Source organism: Cydia fagiglandana, chromosome 22, assembly GCF_963556715.1.
Source record: "Cydia fagiglandana chromosome 22, ilCydFagi1.1, whole genome shotgun sequence".
In the NCBI taxonomy this organism is placed as follows: Eukaryota; Metazoa; Arthropoda; class Insecta; order Lepidoptera; family Tortricidae; genus Cydia; species Cydia fagiglandana.
Window position 1 is genome coordinate 12,845,912 of NC_085953.1, and position 18,733 is coordinate 12,864,644.

Genomic DNA, 18,733 nt, shown 5'->3' on the forward strand with positions numbered 1-18,733 from the left:
TAAGCGATCTTGACATGTCTTCTAATTGAAAAACGCTTTTTAAAAATCAAAAACTATTACTTATGAAAGCAGAAGAATATAAATGATCGTATTAGATTCATAATTGTTACATATTTGCCGTAACTTATTTTTAAAATGTGTTTTTCAATTAAAAGACACATCAAGATTGTTTACCTAATTTCTAATGCTAAAAAAAACGAAGTATAGAGTCAACGCGTAGACGCCACCTGCGTCGACACTTTGGCTCCGTCCCACGTGAACGGTTCGGCTCGGAAACCTGGGACTGCCGTTGACCAAGCCCAAACAATAGGGATGTTTCCTCTACTTAAAATAAATTATTTCACACCGTACACGGAATAAAGCACCAGATAATAATCAGAAAAAAATAGGCAGCAGTTATTTTTAAGCACTATTTCTATTTAATATATCGGATTGAAATATAAAAAGTAGGCGAGTTGACTGTGACGTCACTACATTAGTTTTCATATAAATTCCAGATTAGCAAATCGTTTTGACAGTTCTAAAAAAGAAGCTGATTTGACTAGTAGGAATGTAGCCTATGAAGCGCCGCAAATACTCTTTCTTAATGAATGAGTATGAGTTTGCGGCGCTTGCTATATAGAAACTATGGGTCCTTGGTCGTCCGACACCAAAAAATTTATTAAAAAGGTGTCGGAACGTCTGATAGGTGTCTCGGGGGACCACAGAGCGGGCTCTTTCTTTGCGCAGAGGATGAGTCTGGCGGTGCAGAGAGGTAACGCCGCCAGCATTCTGGGGTCTATGCCAGAAGCAGGGGATTTGGGGGAGGTATTTTATATTTACTAGTAGTGTTAGTTAGTTTAGTTTAATTTTAGTCCCTTTAGGTTTTAAGGTATTGATTTTGTATTTTATTAAATATATTAATGTATTTTTTATTAATAAATAAAGTACTAGACCCATATAACCATTCCAGTCGCAGAATCATCAAAGTGGTAACTAAATGTCAGATGTGTCGTAACAGAGTCCACACAATGTGTCTAGAATTGTTTCGAAACAAAGTGTCGTCGCCGTGTCTACACTTTTCCGTAACAAGGTGTCGACACATTTGTGTGCACTTTGCGTGCGGTTTGCGACTAAATCTGACAGCAAATTTGTGACAGCAAATGTCAATATAAAATACCTCTTGAAAACCAAGGTTTGTCAAACTACTATTAGTGTCTCGTGTGCTCGTAATTCTAGTAAGTCATCATGGGCGATGCGAATGATAAAAATCGACCAAAACCATATAAATACCCAACACCCGTCAACCTTTTACAGAAAAGTTTTTAAAGAAATGCAATACGCTACTAGGTCAGGCAACGAATGCTCAATAAAGTTGTAGAGGGAAATGCTCGGAACACAATTTTTGGCTCCTTAACTTGGTTTGGACAAGTTAGGAGGTGAACATATCAAAAGTCCTCGGCCGTAGCCTTTGAGCGGGGGGGGAGAGAGGGGGCTTTGAAGGTCCCATTTTCCGGTATTTCAATTATATCTCGGAAACTATGCATCGTAGCGACATGGCCACTTAGAGAAAATGAAAGTATATTTAATTTGTTACAAGTTTATTTAGTCCATTTTTTCCATATATTGAATAGTTTTTGAGATATCCGCTCTTGAAACTTTATTTAGGGCTCTCAATTTTATCTTGATCTCTACATCAGTGAAGGTGCTAGGCCGTGTTCCACAAAATTTAAAAACAATTTTTTTAGGGTTCCGTACCTCAAAAGGAAAAAATGGAACCCTTATAGGATCACTCGTGCGTCTGTATGTCTGTCCGTCTGTCACAGCCTATTTTCTCGGAAACTACTGGACCAATTAAGTTGAAATTTGGTACATATATGTAAATTAGGGACCCAAAGATGGACATATAACGTAAACAAATTGATTTTATACCCAAAAAATGACCATTGCCCCCCCCCCCTTTATCTCCGAAACTACTAGGTCTTAAATTTTGAAAAAAATACACAAAATAGTCCTTTACCTATCACGATTATTAAGATGACAGGAAAACCTATTAGAAATGTGCAGCCAAGCGCGAGGCGGACTTAATGTACGGAACCCTTAATACGCCAGTCCGGCTCGCACTTGGCCGGTATTTTTTAAACTCCTCTTGACGCTTAACCGCTGAACCGATTTCGTTGAAATTTGGTATAGAAATAGTTTGCGTCCCGGAACAGGACATAGGATAGATCTTATAACCAAAACCATCTTTTGAAGGTGTGAAAAGTGGCGTGAAAATTTGTACGGACAATCAATAACCGCTGAACCGATTTATATGAAATTTGGGATGGTCTACAATTCTACATCTTTGATTTAGTTGAAAATGATAAAAAACATGACTTCAAACCTAAACTTAAACAGTAAGTATTAACTTCAAGAATTCAATTCTGAATTCCCCCCTGCATCACATTTCACACCTTTAAAGGATGATTTTTGAGATAACTTATTATGTCTGTCTCGGGACTCAAAATATATGTGTACCTTTAAATTAAAACTGTTCAGCAATTTAAGCGTGAAGAGGAGTTTAAAAGAAAGTATTTTAATAAGTTTATATGTTTTTACTTCGGAATGGTGTCAATGTGATACCATAACTAAATTTGGTACTGTGAATTTATACGAAAATGATACCAAACATGGCCTCGTAGCTTTACTGATGTAGAAGTCAAGATAAAATTGAGAGCCCTAAATTCTTATTACTTGGCCTAACTTGTGTAGAAGGAAAAGGAAAAATAAAAGTCTTCGGCAGGAATATAAGACACAAATATAATTTTTAGAGTTACTATTTCAACCATCAAACATAAACATACCTTGATTATATTATTCTAGTGAGATACGCATATATAAACAAAAACATTAAAAAAATTACAAGGTCGAAATGTCATGGAGCTTGTGTGAGTTATATGTGAAAAATAAAAACTTTTATGACAAGAAAATCTGGACACAATTTAAGAATCATCCAATTTTATTGCGTCGAGGAATCATCAGTATTTTTGCTTGTTTCATTACCTCCTTGCTTCTTTTTTTGTCCTTTGTATTCTGTAGCAATTGGTTAGATCTGAAAATAAAGATAACTTGCGTCGTCACGGATGTCGATTTATAGGTTTTAGGGAGTGCAGAATTCGAAAATGATGACCATTTTATAATCCAAGATGGCGGCTACGCATGTTGTCATAAAAGTCGTCATGAATATTGTTTTATAGGTTTTAGGACGTGACAGGTCCAACAATAGGGTATATTACTGCATTGTTCTGCCGCCAGAGTGCAGCACTACCGACTCAGTAAATTCATAGACTAACTTATACATACTGTGCCTTAAACTGTTTTTTGACAAGTTTTCAAAGACAATAAAATATGACATTGATGCATCAAGGCGGTTTGTTAACAAGTGCCTACCGGTAAACGCGAAAATCGAAATTTAGTTATCCGCCTCTTTATCGCTCGAATATGCGAGAGTGATAGAGAGGCAGAAACCGAACCCTCAATTGTCGTGTTTCACGATAGGCGATATGTGAGTGACGTAGTGACGCATGTTTGTTTACTGTATGTGTACTACTAGTGCCACCTACGCAGAGCTTTGCCTAATATTCCCTATTGTCTACATCACTGTAATTGAAGTCACAGGCCTCCATGGGCTACGGTAATCGCTTACCATCAGACGGGCGGTGTGGTTGTTTGCCACCAACATGTTAATTAAAAAAAAAACTCCACCATATCGCCAGTTAATAAGTTATTTTGCGAAGCTAATGACATTTGTCACAAGAAATACGACAATTGTCACGAAATTCCGACACAGAACTCAAGAATTACCGAAAGTTCTTTGAAATCTTGTGACAATTTCCATCATTATCATCATAAACATCGCAAAAGAAATACCTGTTTTTGCCGATATTATAAAGTTTTTAAAAATAATACAATGATGGTGACAAACAGGAATACGGCCCGCCCGATGGTAAGCGATAACCGTAGCCCATGGATGCCTGTGACGTCAGCAACAATGAGACTTGTCGAAATGTCGCACCTGTCACGTTACGTCACATTGTCACGCCAGGGAGTACATCTGAAAATTGTGTATTCCCATTTGTCCCCATCCCGATAAGGTGGGAAAAAATGGGAAATATTTACATGCAAATCCTATTCCATCTGTTCCCTACGGAGATAAATGGGAATACATCCGAAAATTGTGTGTTCCCATTTGTCCCCACCCCGATAAGGTGAAAAAAATGGGAAATATTTACATGCAAATCCTATTCCATCTGTTCCCTGCGAGGATAAATGGGATTACATCCGAATATTGTGTGTTCCCATTTGTCCCCACCCCGATAAGGTGGGAAAAAATGGGAAATATTTACATGCAAATACTATTCCATCTGTTCCCTGCGGGAATAAATGGGATTACATCTGAAAATTGTGTGTTCCCATTTATCCCCACCCCGAAAAGGTGGAAAAAATGGGAAATATTTACATGCAAATCCTATTCCACCTGTACCCTACGGAGATAAATGGGAATACATCCGAAAATTGTGTGTTCCCATTTGTCCCCACCCTGATAAGGTGGAAAAAATGGGAAATATTTACATGCAAATCCTATTCCATCTGTTCCCTGCGAGGATAAATGGGATTACATCCGAAAATTGTGTGTTCCCATTTGTCCCCACCCCGATAAGGTGGGAAAAAATGGGAAATATTTACATGCAAATACTATTCCATCTGTTCCCTGCGTGGATAAATGGGATTACATCTGAAAATTGTATGTTCCCATTTGTCCCCACCCCGAAAAGGTGGGAAAATTGGGAAATATTTACATGCAAATCCTATTCCATCTGTTCCCTACGGGGATAAATGGGAATACATCTGAAAATTGTGTGTTCCCATTTGTCTCCACCCCGATAAGGTGGAAAAAATGGGAAATATTTACATGCAAATCTTATTCCATCTGTTCTCTGCGAGGATAAATGATAAATGGGATTACATCCGAAAATTGTGTGTTCCCATTTGTCCCCAGCCCGATAAGGGGGGAAAAAATGGGAAATATTTACTTTCAAATCCTATTCCATCTGTTCCCTGCGGGAATAAATGGGAATACATCCAAAAATTGTGTGTTCCCATTTGTCCCCGCCCCGAAAAGGTGGGAAATATTTACATGCAAATCCTATTCCATTTACGTACAAAAATGTCCCCCTGTCAACTTTCAATCGAGATTTAATCGATAATTTATTCGATTAATATTCAGATTAATGCAATTTCAATCTATGTTAGGTCGACTAAATTAATCGCGATTAAAATATGAGGATTAACTTTTTTTTATTCCACGGCATGGCTCTTACACTTTGAGAATATCTGAAAACGAATGAGCACAAGGAGCCATTTTGCAAATCCAGTAACTTTGTTATTACTTTTGACAGCGCGTGTCATGTGTCAACACAGAGTCGACACAAAGTCGAAACATTTGCGACTACTTTGTGACTGCAATATTTCTCAGCCTTAAACCATATTTATACATCATAATTTACAAGTTTCGTAGTATGTAAATCGTTATTTCTGTTATTTAAGTATAGTATACGCATCGAAGTACTAAAAATGCATCACATAATATATTTATGAACACAAGCACTGAGAAGTAAACAATTTCATTTCCGGCTAAACTAAAACAATGTGGTGGCGCGTTGATTATATTACACTTAGTTTATCAAATCACTCGAGCAGTTTAATTCCCCATAATAATTTAAGTCCTATTGTAATATAAATGCAAACAATATATAATTACGTCTTGTAATCCGTTTTAGAGATGGCGTATTAATGTCACTTATTTTTATTTAACTATTTTTCCATCTGACAGTTTCCATTTGACAGGAACAAAATGAACGAATGAACGAATGATTTTGGCATAAAGTAGTCGCAAACCCGAAACAATGTGTGCACACGGCGACCACACTTTATGTCACTTTGTGTCATGTGTCGACCCTTCCCCATTTCTGGTAACTGTGTCGACACGGCGACGACTCTGCGACTGGAATTGTGACCGAAACAGACGGTGTCGACACAAGATGTGTCAACACCGCGTTGTAACGGCGACTAGAAATGGTTGTATGGGGAGTCACACACGACACATCTTTTTCGCTATCTGGACATAAGGTACTTGCACCTAATAAGGCCCAGTTTTAAAGCTTGCTTCAATTTCAAAATTTCATACTTGGTTAGTACCCATGGCCCATGTTTGGTTAGTACCATAGACAAAATTGCAAGTTCATATCAAAAATAAAAAAAATAAAAAATTAAATTAAAAGTGGGCCTTATTAGGCGCAAGTACCTTATATGACACTCTAGTTAATAACGTAAAACAAGGAAGATTTAAGTCTACATTGCGAACGGTCTAGAACACAAAATGACCACATTTTTTATATCACTAGGGTAGGTTAGGTTCGTTAGTTATCTTCAAATGGCCGAAGGCCAAACAGCACAGAATAGGGGCCCCGCGGCAGCGGGGCTCCGTCGACATTGCTAACGTAAAGATTAAACGACGAAAATGATGTAGGCATTTTGCGTTCTGGACCGTTCGCGATGTAGGCTAAAAAGTGATATAGGCAAAATATTACACTAGTCATTTTGCGTTCTAGACCGTTTGCGAATAAAATTTTCTTATTTTTAATTTGATCCTTGTTCTTTTGTATTCTTCCAGTCGACACCCGACAGAAGTGTCGGCGGGTGAGGTGGCCAAGTCCCACGTGTGCCAAGAATGCGGGATGGCCTTCAAGGCTCCCTCGCAGCTCAAGATACATAGCGTCAAGCATTCACTCTCCAGGGATTATTACTGTGTGGAGTGCGACAAGTAAGTGATGAATAGTGGACACCCGACAGAAGTGTCGGCGGGTGAGGTGGCCAAGTCCCACGTGTGCCAAGAATGCGGGATGGCCTTCAAGGCTCCCTCGCAGCTCAAGATACATAGCGTCAAGCATTCACTCTCCAGGGATTATTACTGTGTGGAGTGCGACAAGTAAGTGATGAATAGTGGACACCCGACAGAAGTGTCGGCGGGTGAGGTGGCCAAGTCCCACGTGTGCCAAGAATGCGGGATGGCCTTCAAGGCTCCCTCGCAGCTCAAGATACATAGCGTCAAGCATTCACTCTCCAGGGATTATTACTGTGTGGAGTGCGACAAAGTAAGTGATGAATAGTGGACACCCGACAGAAGTGTCGGCGGGTGAGGTGGCCAAGTCCCACGTGTGCCAAGAATGCGGGATGGCCTTCAAGGCTCCCTCGCAGCTCAAGATACATAGCGTCAAGCATTCACTCTCCAGGGATTATTACTGTGTGGAGTGCGACAAGTAAGTGATGAATAGTGGACACCCGACAGAAGTGTCGGCGGGTGCGGTGACCAAGTCCCACGTGTGCCAAGAATGCGGGATGGCCTTCAAGGCCCCCTCGCAGCTCAAGATACATAGCGTCAAGCATTCACTCTCCAGGGATTATTACTGTGTGGAGTGCGACAAGTAAGTGATGAATAGTGGACACCGGACAGAAGTGTCGGCGGGTGCGGTGACCAAGTCCCACGTGTGCCAAGAATGCGGGATGGCCTTCAAGGCCCCCTCGCAGCTCAAGATACATAGCGTCAAGCATTCACTCTCCAGGGATTATTACTGTGTGGAGTGCGACAAGTAAGTGATGAATAGTGGACACCCGACAGAAGTGTCGGCGGGTGCGGTGACCAAGTCCCACGTGTGCCAAGAATGCGGGATGGCCTTCAAGGCTCCCTCGCAGCTCAAGATACATAGCGTCAAGCATTCACTCTCCAGGGATTATTACTGTGTGGAGTGCGACGAGTGATGCAACTTCTACTCAGTGGGATTGGCCGGTCAAAGTATTTAGCAGATGGCGCCAGCATAGCTTGCCCTATAATTCCCTAGAATTGTGTCAAAATTTTGTTTTTTTAATGGCATGGATGCCAGCCCTTTAAGCCAAATCTCATAGAAAAAGGAGCAAGCTATGATGGCGCCATCTATGCAAACCTTTGACAGTTGCCAACTCCATTCGATCTCATTCCTGCAATCATATCACTACACCTTATAAAACTGTTTGTGTGTGTGTATGTTCGCGATAAACTCAAAAACTACTGAACGGATTTTCATGCGGTTTTCACCTATCAATAGAGCGATTTTTGAGGAAGGTTTAGGTGTATAATTTATTACGGTTTTGTGTAACCCGTGCGAAGCCGGAGCGGGCCGCTAGTTTTAAAGTGAGGACGCTAGCACGAAGAATTAGGTTCATTGACCCGTCATTTCCTATCTCCAACACACGCGCATACAGGGCATTATATACAGGGTGGCTACAAAATAACTGCATTCCCGTTGCCAGGGTTTTGGCATTATACTGAGCAACTTTTACTATGGGACCAACCCAGAAATCGCGAAAAAAAAAATTTGGCTGTTACATACATCTTGGCTGGTCCATCTTCTATGGGAAGGTAATTTTTTTCACGTGATTTCGGGGTTGGACCCATAGTAAAAGTTGCTCAGTATAATCCCAAAACCTCCCTGGCAACGGAAATTCTGTTATTTTTTAGCCACAGTGTATCTTCTCGCCTTTTTAAAATTATTATTTAGGCAGCAATCTCCTCCATAAGGGCATAAGGGCACCCCACATTTGGCGTCTTTCGAGCGTCGGCGTCTACAATTCTATGGCCGCTGTTCGACGCAACGTCGACCCAACTGCGCAGCGACGTCCTTTTCCATAGCGCTGACCAGACGCCGACGCTCGAGGGACGTTAAATGTGGGGTAGCCCTTACGGCTTCAACAACAATGTTCTACTTTACAACTTAATTTTAGCTTGAATTTTTTTACAGGCGTTTCAAATCGGCGTCAATACTGAAACATCACTTGAAAACTGCTTCAACACACGTCAGCTACACTGAATTACCGTAAGTTTAAAGCCTAATTAAAATTAAAGGAAAAAAAAATATGTATATTGCCTAGCACCCATAGTATAAGCTTTGCGTAGTTTGGAGCTAGGTTGATCTGTGTAAGGTTAATTTTTTTGAAGGATCCCTCAAACCTACTCATCATCATCATCATCATATCAGCCAGTCCACTGCTGGACATAGGCCTCCCCCAACCCAAAGAGTGCCACAATGACCGGTCTTGCGCCACCCGCATTCAGCGGACTCCACTGCCACTTAAGTTTAGCGATTCGGAGGGCTACATCGCAAGCTCATGTCTGACTAACATGTCAGTCCACCTTGTGGGGGGTCAAAACTACTCGCCTTAGAGGATATAACCAATGGAGACGCCATGTCTAAAATTTTCGGTACAAAATAGTCTGCCGTTTTTTGCGGGGGAGGGGCACATCAAATGTATAGGTACGTCATGTCAGGTAAACGTCAGTCCATACGTATGGTTGACATGTGGTTGACCATTGGCCGCCTATTTTCGACAGAGGGGAACGCCTGTTAATGGCGGCTCCATTGTTAATTACTCCGAGCTACTCGCAGGTCGCTAATAAATTTTTAAATTTGAATTTTATTTCCTACCCACAATCAGTTTGGCCTGTGAACACTGCGACAAGCGGTTCGCGATCCGACGGGACCTGGAGCGACACACCAACCGCATACATCTCAACCTCAAGCCGTTCCAGTGCGACCGCTGCGAAAAGGTAACTAGTAGAGATGCACCGGATATCCGGTTACTATCCGGTATCCGGCCTATCCGGCCATTATTTTACTATCCGGCCGGATACCGGATATTGACCTACTATCCGGCTGGATACCGGATAGTAACATTGCTTGATTTCGGAGTAAACAAATTGGATTTAAGAAACAGACACAGTCATAATGGTACTTGTTTATTATTTTAAAACAATTTAATCATTCCATTGACTTGCACGCGCACTCATTTCGAACCTAAAAATGAGTGCGCACGAACGTTTCCTAGAAAACGGGTCAAACCTGCAGAATGCGCACCTGAAAAACCGAAATGTAGGTATAGTTCCGCTGGCCGAATATTCGGCCGATAGTCAGGCCGAATATCCGGTATCAGGCCAAACAACTATCCGTTGCATCTCTAGTAACTAGTACAGCTTGTAGTGATCCAAAAGACTCGAGCCCTGTTACTCGTAGCTCTTTTTTTAGGGCTCGCCTATTCTCTTGACGGCGACGCTACGCTTGTCTTTTTTATAAGCTTTTATTTACTTTCACCTGACCGTTGTCTGTCTGTAATCAAATCTTGTAAGTTTGATCTACTTCCCGGTTTCCGATTGAGCTAAAATTTTGCATACATACGTAAGTCGGGTGACAATGTAATATTATGGTGTCATCGAGCTGATCTGGAAGTGACCATAGGAACTCTGTGATAAAACAACGAAATCTAATTGTGTTTGGGGTTTTTAGAATTGTCTCGATGAGTATTAGTTGCCTGTGGAAAGAAAAGTACAATCAGCGATAAAAGCTTGTACTAAAAATGAAATTACTTAAACTTATTTTATTTTATTAGTAAAATATGCTTTTAGCCTTTTAGGCGTCAAGTGATGAGGCGAGCCCTAAAAAAAGAGCTAACGGGGCTCGAGTCTTTTCGATCACTAACAGCTTGGCGGCAAAAAAGAGTAGGAATTACAAAGTGGCAACACTGTAGTGTCGTCCCTTTCAAATCAATTGATATAAGAAAACGGGACGACACTACAATGTTGCCACTTTTTTGCCAAGCTGTAGCTATTATTTGAAGACTTACTAACAGACCAGAATATCAATATAAAACGTTGAGGTCGTCAGGTCCCAATTCAGAAGCGGTAAAATGAACATTTTTGCCTAATAAGATAACATTTAATTAGCCTCCTGACGACCAGGGCCGTGTTGCATAATAAATCACAACTAATATTACAAGCGGAACTCCTTTTCTAATTTCACGGTCAATTATGCAACACGGCCCGGGGTAACAGAATTTATCAGTTTTATCCTTTTGAACGCCACAGATGGCAATTGACGCAACGCAAAATCGTGACAACGACGCCAAAGATGTCGATCGTTTTTTGATGAAAAGGTACTGAAAAACACACCACTTTTAGGTTGGCATTATTTATTCACAAAACTAAATTTTACATCCGTGGCGTCAGTGGCACGACAAATGGATGCGCCGTTTTGCGTTCATAATGTTATTTCAACTATCTAATTGATAATGATACAAAATACGAGTATTAACCTTTTCGACGCCGTGTCAAACAAAAAAGCTGTCACTCGGACGCTATGTCACCATTGTCAAAATTGAACTTTATGCATATGCACGTAGGTCTATGTTGCTCTGTGGTCTGTGGCCGAATAATCCGTCTTTGGCGTTGGACCTGCGGTGCGGATATATCGGTCATTGGCGTGCAAAAGCTTAATTAGGGCCTACATAGGTACTACATATAGGACACTGTTCGTTAGGAGACAGGACATACGAATTATACGTTTCTTGGCTTTCAAACTTATCAATTTTATAATAAAATATACATATGTTTATGTTTACAGGCATACGTGAACGCGTGGTCTCTGAACGAGCACCGGCGGCTGGTACACGAAGGATTCAAGCGACCTCTCAAATACCCCTGTCCCATGTGTGACAAGGTTTTCGACGTAAGTACCACTTGAATATATTATTAACCTTTTTAACGCCAGACGGCGAAGGAATTTGCCGTGCCCCGGACGCCAGGCGATCGCGATTATTCAAGCGAAATTGAACTTTACGGAATCCCGCGTAAGTCCCAATTGCATTGGCGAAACTGACGGCTGGAGCCGTTTTGGCGTCCTTGGCAAGACTTTCCGATGACGGCCACAGCCGACTGTGGCTGTCTAATAATCTATTTTTCAATCCGGAGGTCACGGGTTCAAACCCCGGCTCGTACCAATGAGTTTTTCGGAACTTACGAGTATGTACGAAATATCGTTATTTACCAGTCGCTTTTCGGTGAAGGAAAACATCGTGAGGAAACCGGACTAATCCTAGTTTACCCTCTGGGTTGGAAGATCAGATGGCAGTCGCTTTCCTAAAAACTAGTGCCTATGTCAATTCTTGGAATTAGTTGCCAAGTTGACCCCAGGCTCCCACGAGCCGTGGCAAAAATGCCGGGATAACGCGAGGACGATAATGACTAATACCACTTCGATACATAAGATACATTATTAATCTTTTTTCCTACTCGATTTTAATTAACTTCGTATACCAAACTATTTATAGCGTTCGTACCTGGACAAAGAAGTTTAATTTCGCCTTTCGGCACAGAATAAATAATAGTACTAGGTACAGAAGACTCACTCTCTAACAAAACGCGTCTGTTACGATCAGGACAGATATGGCCGCTAGGTGGCGACAGCTTATGGCTAGCCACCAAAATTGGTGTGGAACGAATGTACTTTTAGCTACCAGTAGCAAAGCGATGAAATCGTGGAGTGAGCCACGCCTGCTACTGACAAGATTTGATTGACCAGCTATATTGTTGTTGTCCGCAGCGTAACCAGATCCTCAAAGGCCATATTCGGACCCACACCGGCGAGCGGCCCTACCAGTGCAGCCGCTGCCCCGCGCAGTTCACGCAGGCCAGCATACTCGGCACACACGTCAAACTGATACACCTCAAGCTGACTAGAGACGGCAGACCTAAGGCTTTAGCTAGCAAATAATACAATCTATAGTTCGTTTTTGAAGTGAAAACATCTTTAGCGGCGCTGAGCACTTTTAGTTATGGGGAAAAAATGTTAAATTCGCGACAGGTCACGTGACCGACAGATTGAAAAATTCGTAAGACGGACAGGTGACCTGATCGAAAAACGGTTACAATGTCATTGAGTTTTCACTTCCGCCGGCACTCCCCGAGTGCAACCCGTTGTTTTTTTAGCATTATAAATAACGTAAACAATCTTGATGTGTCTTTTAACTGAAAACAATTATGAATCTAATACAATCATTTATATTCTCTGCTTTCTTAAGTATTAGTTACTGATTTTTAAAAACCGTTTTTCAATTAAGACATGTCAAGATCGCTTACCTTCTTTCTAATGCTAAACCGGATACTTATGGATCTAATAATGCCCCTGTAATCAAAAAAGTAAAAAACCAACATGGTTTTTGAAAAATCGATATTTTATTGCTAGGCAGTCTAGGGACATGAAATTAGTTTTCTAAAAGGTGATTCACCCTTTTATCGAACAAAGTAGAATTTAAACTATCTTGAAAATGTAACATAGAACCCTGTAATATTGGGGCAGCAATATGTTTCCGATTCAGGCGACAAGATGGCAGACCCTCCAATGCGCACGGTCCTATACTGGGGATCCATGTCACGCTTATACAAGTGACCCGATAAGCCCGTTTAAAAATCAACTTTACCATCCTATTTATTTGGTTCAAATTCATGTAGCAGCTTATTCGGTAAAAACTATAAAACCTTATCAAAGCAATAGGCAGCACAGAACAAGTTAGAATGGCGATGCGAGCAGGCTGCGTGTCGCCGCCGGTTTAGAGCAAACGCTCGCATGCTACTCGCCCGCGCTGACCGAAAACGAAGTAAACATGCCTTTTTGCGCCACAATAACCTTCAGATTAAGAAGCCAGACATCAAATCTGTCTAAATAAGGCGTATCCATTCACCAAGCACACAAGGCGCTAGTTAGTTTTTACTACCGTAAATGCGCGAGTGTTAGTAAATGTGGAGAGGAACGAGCGGCGACGCCGGTTCCGATACTAACTGCGCGCGATAGCCATTCTAACCTCTTTAATATGTTCTGTGATAGGCAGACAAACGTTGCCTAGTCTCGTCATTAATTTACTAAGAAATCGATCTGAAAAGAATAGTTGTATTTATAATTATTTAATTTTAAGCATGTGCCAGACAGCAGACAACCAGTTTCTGCAACATGACCTTGGTAGAAAAACAGTGGTTTTAAGCCATGTAGCAAGTGGTTGAAACCAAATTCTGCGTGACCTTTAACCTTTTCGACGCCGTGTCAAACCCAAAAGCTGTCACGCTGACGCCACGAAGTGTCACAACTGAAATTGAACTTGTATATGCACGTAGGTCTATGTTTGTGGTCTGTGACCGATTAATCGGTCTTTGGCGTTGAACCTACGGTGCGGATATATCGGTCATTGGCGTCCAAAAGGTTAAACGCCCTTGGTAGACAGGTGTGCTCTGCCAACCAATGGCAGATGGGCTTGTTGTAAACCATGTAGACAGCCGCGCTTATACCAAGGGCATGTTGCAGATACTGTGGTTGGCTGCCGTCTAGCACATGCTTTATTTTTAAACGTGTAATAGGCGAACTGCCGGCCTAGCCAAGGTTACAATCGCTATCGCTTCGACAACGAAAAGCATTATGTGTCTCTATCACTCTTCCATATTGGTGCGACAGTGACAGTTGCGTTTCGATCGCTATGGAGCGTAAGCGATCGGCATCTTGGCTACGCGGCCTGATTATAATAAGTTAGTTTTAGTCCCAAAATGCCATAATATTGTTAATACATTTTGTTTTAATTGAAAGTGTGTTGTTTTTTCTTAAATCTATCCCAATCAGTTATTGATTCTTGTAGAAATATAGTCTGAGAAAAAAGTATTTTTTTATTATTATTATGAATGGGCTTACTCATGGCCACAGACTAACCACTTTGTATGTCATAAAGTGTAGAGTGCAGGGTCATGTTTTGTGATACTGAATTGGCAATCATAAACCTTTGTCAACTACATGTCATATTTATAAACTGAAATAAATGTCATATACTAAGAAAAAGTGCCAAGCCTCCAGTACCCCAGGCTGGAATCGAACCAGCGTCCTCTGCTATCGCGGCAGGTGCCTGTTACAACATAGTTATCGCATAATATACGGACCCAACGCCTTATGGCTCCTCTACACGATGGGCCAACGCCGGCCACTCCAAGGGACGCATTTATGCGTTAGAGGGAGCAAGTGATATTGCTATCTCATTCTACCGCATGACTGCAGCCCTTGGAGTGGCCGGCGCTGGCCCATCGTGTAGAGGAGCCATTATGCATTGGCTATCATATTCGAGGTATGAATTTGTGTTAACTCTTCACAAATCTTACACATTCAACGGGTGTAGTCAGATTTGAAATAAAATGAAAATAATTTATTTGAAACAACACTAATACAGTTACTAGATGACAAGCATGTGATATAGTTATGCAATTGGTTGTCCCAAAGAGGATACCACTCAGCATATGTCGGAGCACTTAGTGCAACGACGCTGATTTTCAATGGACCCTTAAACTTATAAAATAAGAAATAATTTGTCCCCGCTCCGCGTGACCACCGCCATCAGGCGGGGACAGATAGGAATAATACATATGATTGCTATTCTCATATGCATCCGGCGGAGAAAAATGGGAATATGCCTTTCTGAAAATGAATCCTATTTAGGTACTATGTTTAGAGTGAAATCACAGACAAAACATCCGTTAAACTGAGCATAGTCGCGCTACCCCCTCAGCCCCGCATACGGTAATTTTAATCCATGTTCGAGTCGAAAGTCTTTGTGTGACGTCCGTGTCTTTGAACGGACCAATCACGGCACGGGACTTCGCTCACCTCGTCCCGCGCACCCCCGCATTTTTGGCATCATCGGTTGCATGAAATAACTGCTCTAAACTCGGTCTACAGGATTCCTAGTCTACGAGTGAAATAAAACAAACAAACCTCTATTTATAATCTAATTATTATTTTCAAAAATATAGGAAACGTGAAACAATAATTTAACCGCCTAAACATAAATAAGATAAACATTTTCATCACAAACACCGGCCGGGCCGGGGCCGCGAACGCACTCATTGACCATCATTTAATACATTTCCCATCAATTTATAATTATTTAACGCTGCACGCTGTTTCAGTTGTTTAAGATGTCCACGACATTGCGCGACCGGCGACGGCGGCAGCGGCAACCATAGGTTGGAGCGAGACACAGTGATCGGAACTTTCGTTTCCACCTAGTCGTTGCCGCCGTCGCCGGTCGCTATGTCGTGGGCCCTAAGGCTAAGTGCAATTTTAGATATATTCCCATTCGTGACCGCCGCCAGATATGAGGCAGGGACAGATGGGAATAATTCAGATGACCTATTCTGATCTATGCCCGGCGGGGACAAATGGGAATACACCCAATTTTAGGAAGTCACTCAATAAGTAACATTTTCTCAATTATACGCTCCAAACTTAGTTATCTAAAGAAAATATTTCCACCAATAATTTTAGCGACTTTCACACCATAATTTAAACTTGTTAAAAGCGATTCTCAAATAACAGTCCTTGCTGCTCGACTCGAACTTTAAGATACGTCAATTAATAGATCTACAACGGATATGAATTAGACGTGTCAGTGTCAAAAGTGACGTTTTTGTTTGAAGAAACGTCACATTTGACACTGACATATCTAATCCATATCGTTTCTAGATCTATTAACTGATGTATCTTAAAGTTCGCATCGGGTCGTTGATCTTAATATGTTTCAACTGAAACATCACACATAGCACAGTTCTTGTTCTAACTACATTAGCTTGCCATTGAATTTCAATCGTATTACATTAAAAGTAAAGTATGGTCACAGAATAAATAATAGTACTAGGTACAGAAGACTCACTCTAACAAAACGCGTCTGTCACGATCAGCACAGATATGGCCGCTAGATGGCGACAGCGCCACGCGCGGCTTAAGGCTAGCCACCAAAATTGGGGTCGAACGGATGTACTTTTAACTACCTGTAGCAAAGCGACGAAATCGCAGAGTGAGCCACGCCTGGTATGGTACCTATAACAGTTAATACTGAATACAGATGTAATGCATAATTGTTTTCCATCGTATTTTCTCGGAAACGTTCGTATTCGTCATGCTGCTTCAGTCAACCTCAGTACCTTTTGTACCGAGACTGACTGAAATAGCAAGACACGTCGTTCGTACGTTTCCGTGAAAATACGATGGAAAACAATTATACGCCATATCTTAGTAGAAAATTATAAATATACTTGATGTTTTCGTTAGAACAAGAAATGTACTAATCATTCTCATGTTACTCATGACATGAACATAATTAAATATTACGATTCCTTGCGATTCATGATTTCTTAAGTAACTCACGTAAGATTCATATAACTTATTCTATACAATAAAAATATACAAAATGTACAACGCATTGGAACTATAAAATATAGGTTTGTCCAGTAGGAAATATTACACAAAACTCTGCTTAGGGGGCGCCACTAGCACAAACCATAAACAAATTGAAGCATCAACGTCATATTTGTGTCGCTTAACTTCAAACTCGGATAAATCCATTCGACCCTCTCAGCAAATATCTACTCTATTACCTTTTATCACAGACTAGGAATCCTCTAGACGGAGTTTAGAGCAATTATTTCATGCAAACGATGCTGCCAAAAATGCGGGGGTGCGAGGGACGAGGTGAGCGAAGTCCCGTGCCGTGATTGGTCCGTTCAAACGACGAACGAGTTCACGGACGTCACACAAAGACACTTTCGACTCGAACATGGAGTAAATTTACCACAGTGGCAGCGGTGGTAGCGCGACTATGCTCAGTCTAGAGGATGTTTTGTCTGTGCCTTTTATTAATACCAAAATCGCATAGCCTGACAGATGGATTTACCCGAGTTTCAAGTTAAGCGACTCATTTATTCGTAAGAAATAATCGTGAAAACTTGTCAAATAAATACATACAAAATAAAGTATGTTACTTTATGGTTTACGGTTTGAGCTAGTGCTGCCTCTGGCGGCAGAATATTGCAGTATTACTCCCTGTATTTTGTTGTTATTATAAATTGCAGTTGAGATACAGTTCTATCTGTGTAGACTGGAATTATTTGTAACAGCAATCTTATTTTATTGTTCCAATACAAAATTATTGACAAAAAATATACGTCACACACTGTTTAATGTCAATGAATAAGCAAAATCAATGAAAATAAATACCGTTTGTATGGAATTTCCTTACAAAATGTACCTATTACTTTTCATTGATTTCGAGTCTACTTTCTTTTACAATTTTTTGTAAATCAATATTTAAATAATCCTTTTTTAGTCTTTCTCAAGATAAATTGTGAGCAACACTACCGCCATCTATACAGACATTAATAAACAACATTATTTAAAATGGCGTAACAAACATAAGTCTTTCACAATATATTTTAACTACATATTGACACCTGGGTGTCTAGCCTTGATGCTAATTGTTTGCGCCGTAGCGAACGAAACGGTAATCTCTATCACTCTTCCATATTAGTGCGACAGAGACATTACAATTGTGATTCCAGTGTTCTAATTATGTATTCACACATTTACTAACATGCAGTTTTTTAAGTTAAGATATAAGTAGCCTAACACAAATATTGATTCTAAAAATCTGTCAAAAACAATGAAAAAAAAATCGCGTTTAGTTCGTTACGGGGCGTAAACGATTGGCATCTTGGCTAACCACCCCGAATAGACAGAGAACCAATACTAAATATTACCGGTCTAATCAAAGTTTATTGTGTTATTGGTTACTTTCCGAATGATTTTGCTTTTGTATCAATTTGGACTCAGACTCCCTAGCCCTCCCCAGCAGACTCCCTAAGGGTCATCACACACTAGCGTCTCTCGAGCGTCGGCGTCTAGTCAACTCTATGGTTGCTGCTCGACGCAGCGTTGGCGCAGCGACGCCATTTTCCATAGCGCTGACTAGACGCCGCGCTCAAAAGACG

General features: G+C 40.9%; 1 protein-coding gene across 1 annotated transcript in view; it reads left to right on the forward strand.

Annotated features, from left to right (window-relative positions):
• The window catches only part of LOC134675423 (oocyte zinc finger protein XlCOF6-like), a 37,842-nt gene extending 23,330 nt beyond the window's left edge, over nt 1–14,512 (forward strand). The window contains exon 13 of the mRNA XM_063533677.1: nt 12,486–14,512. Within this exon, the coding sequence (XP_063389747.1) occupies nt 12,486–12,656 (171 nt within the window). The 3' untranslated portion in view covers nt 12,657–14,512. The remainder of the gene's footprint in view (nt 1–12,485) is intronic.
• Nucleotides 14,513–18,733: the final 4,221 nt, after the last annotated feature.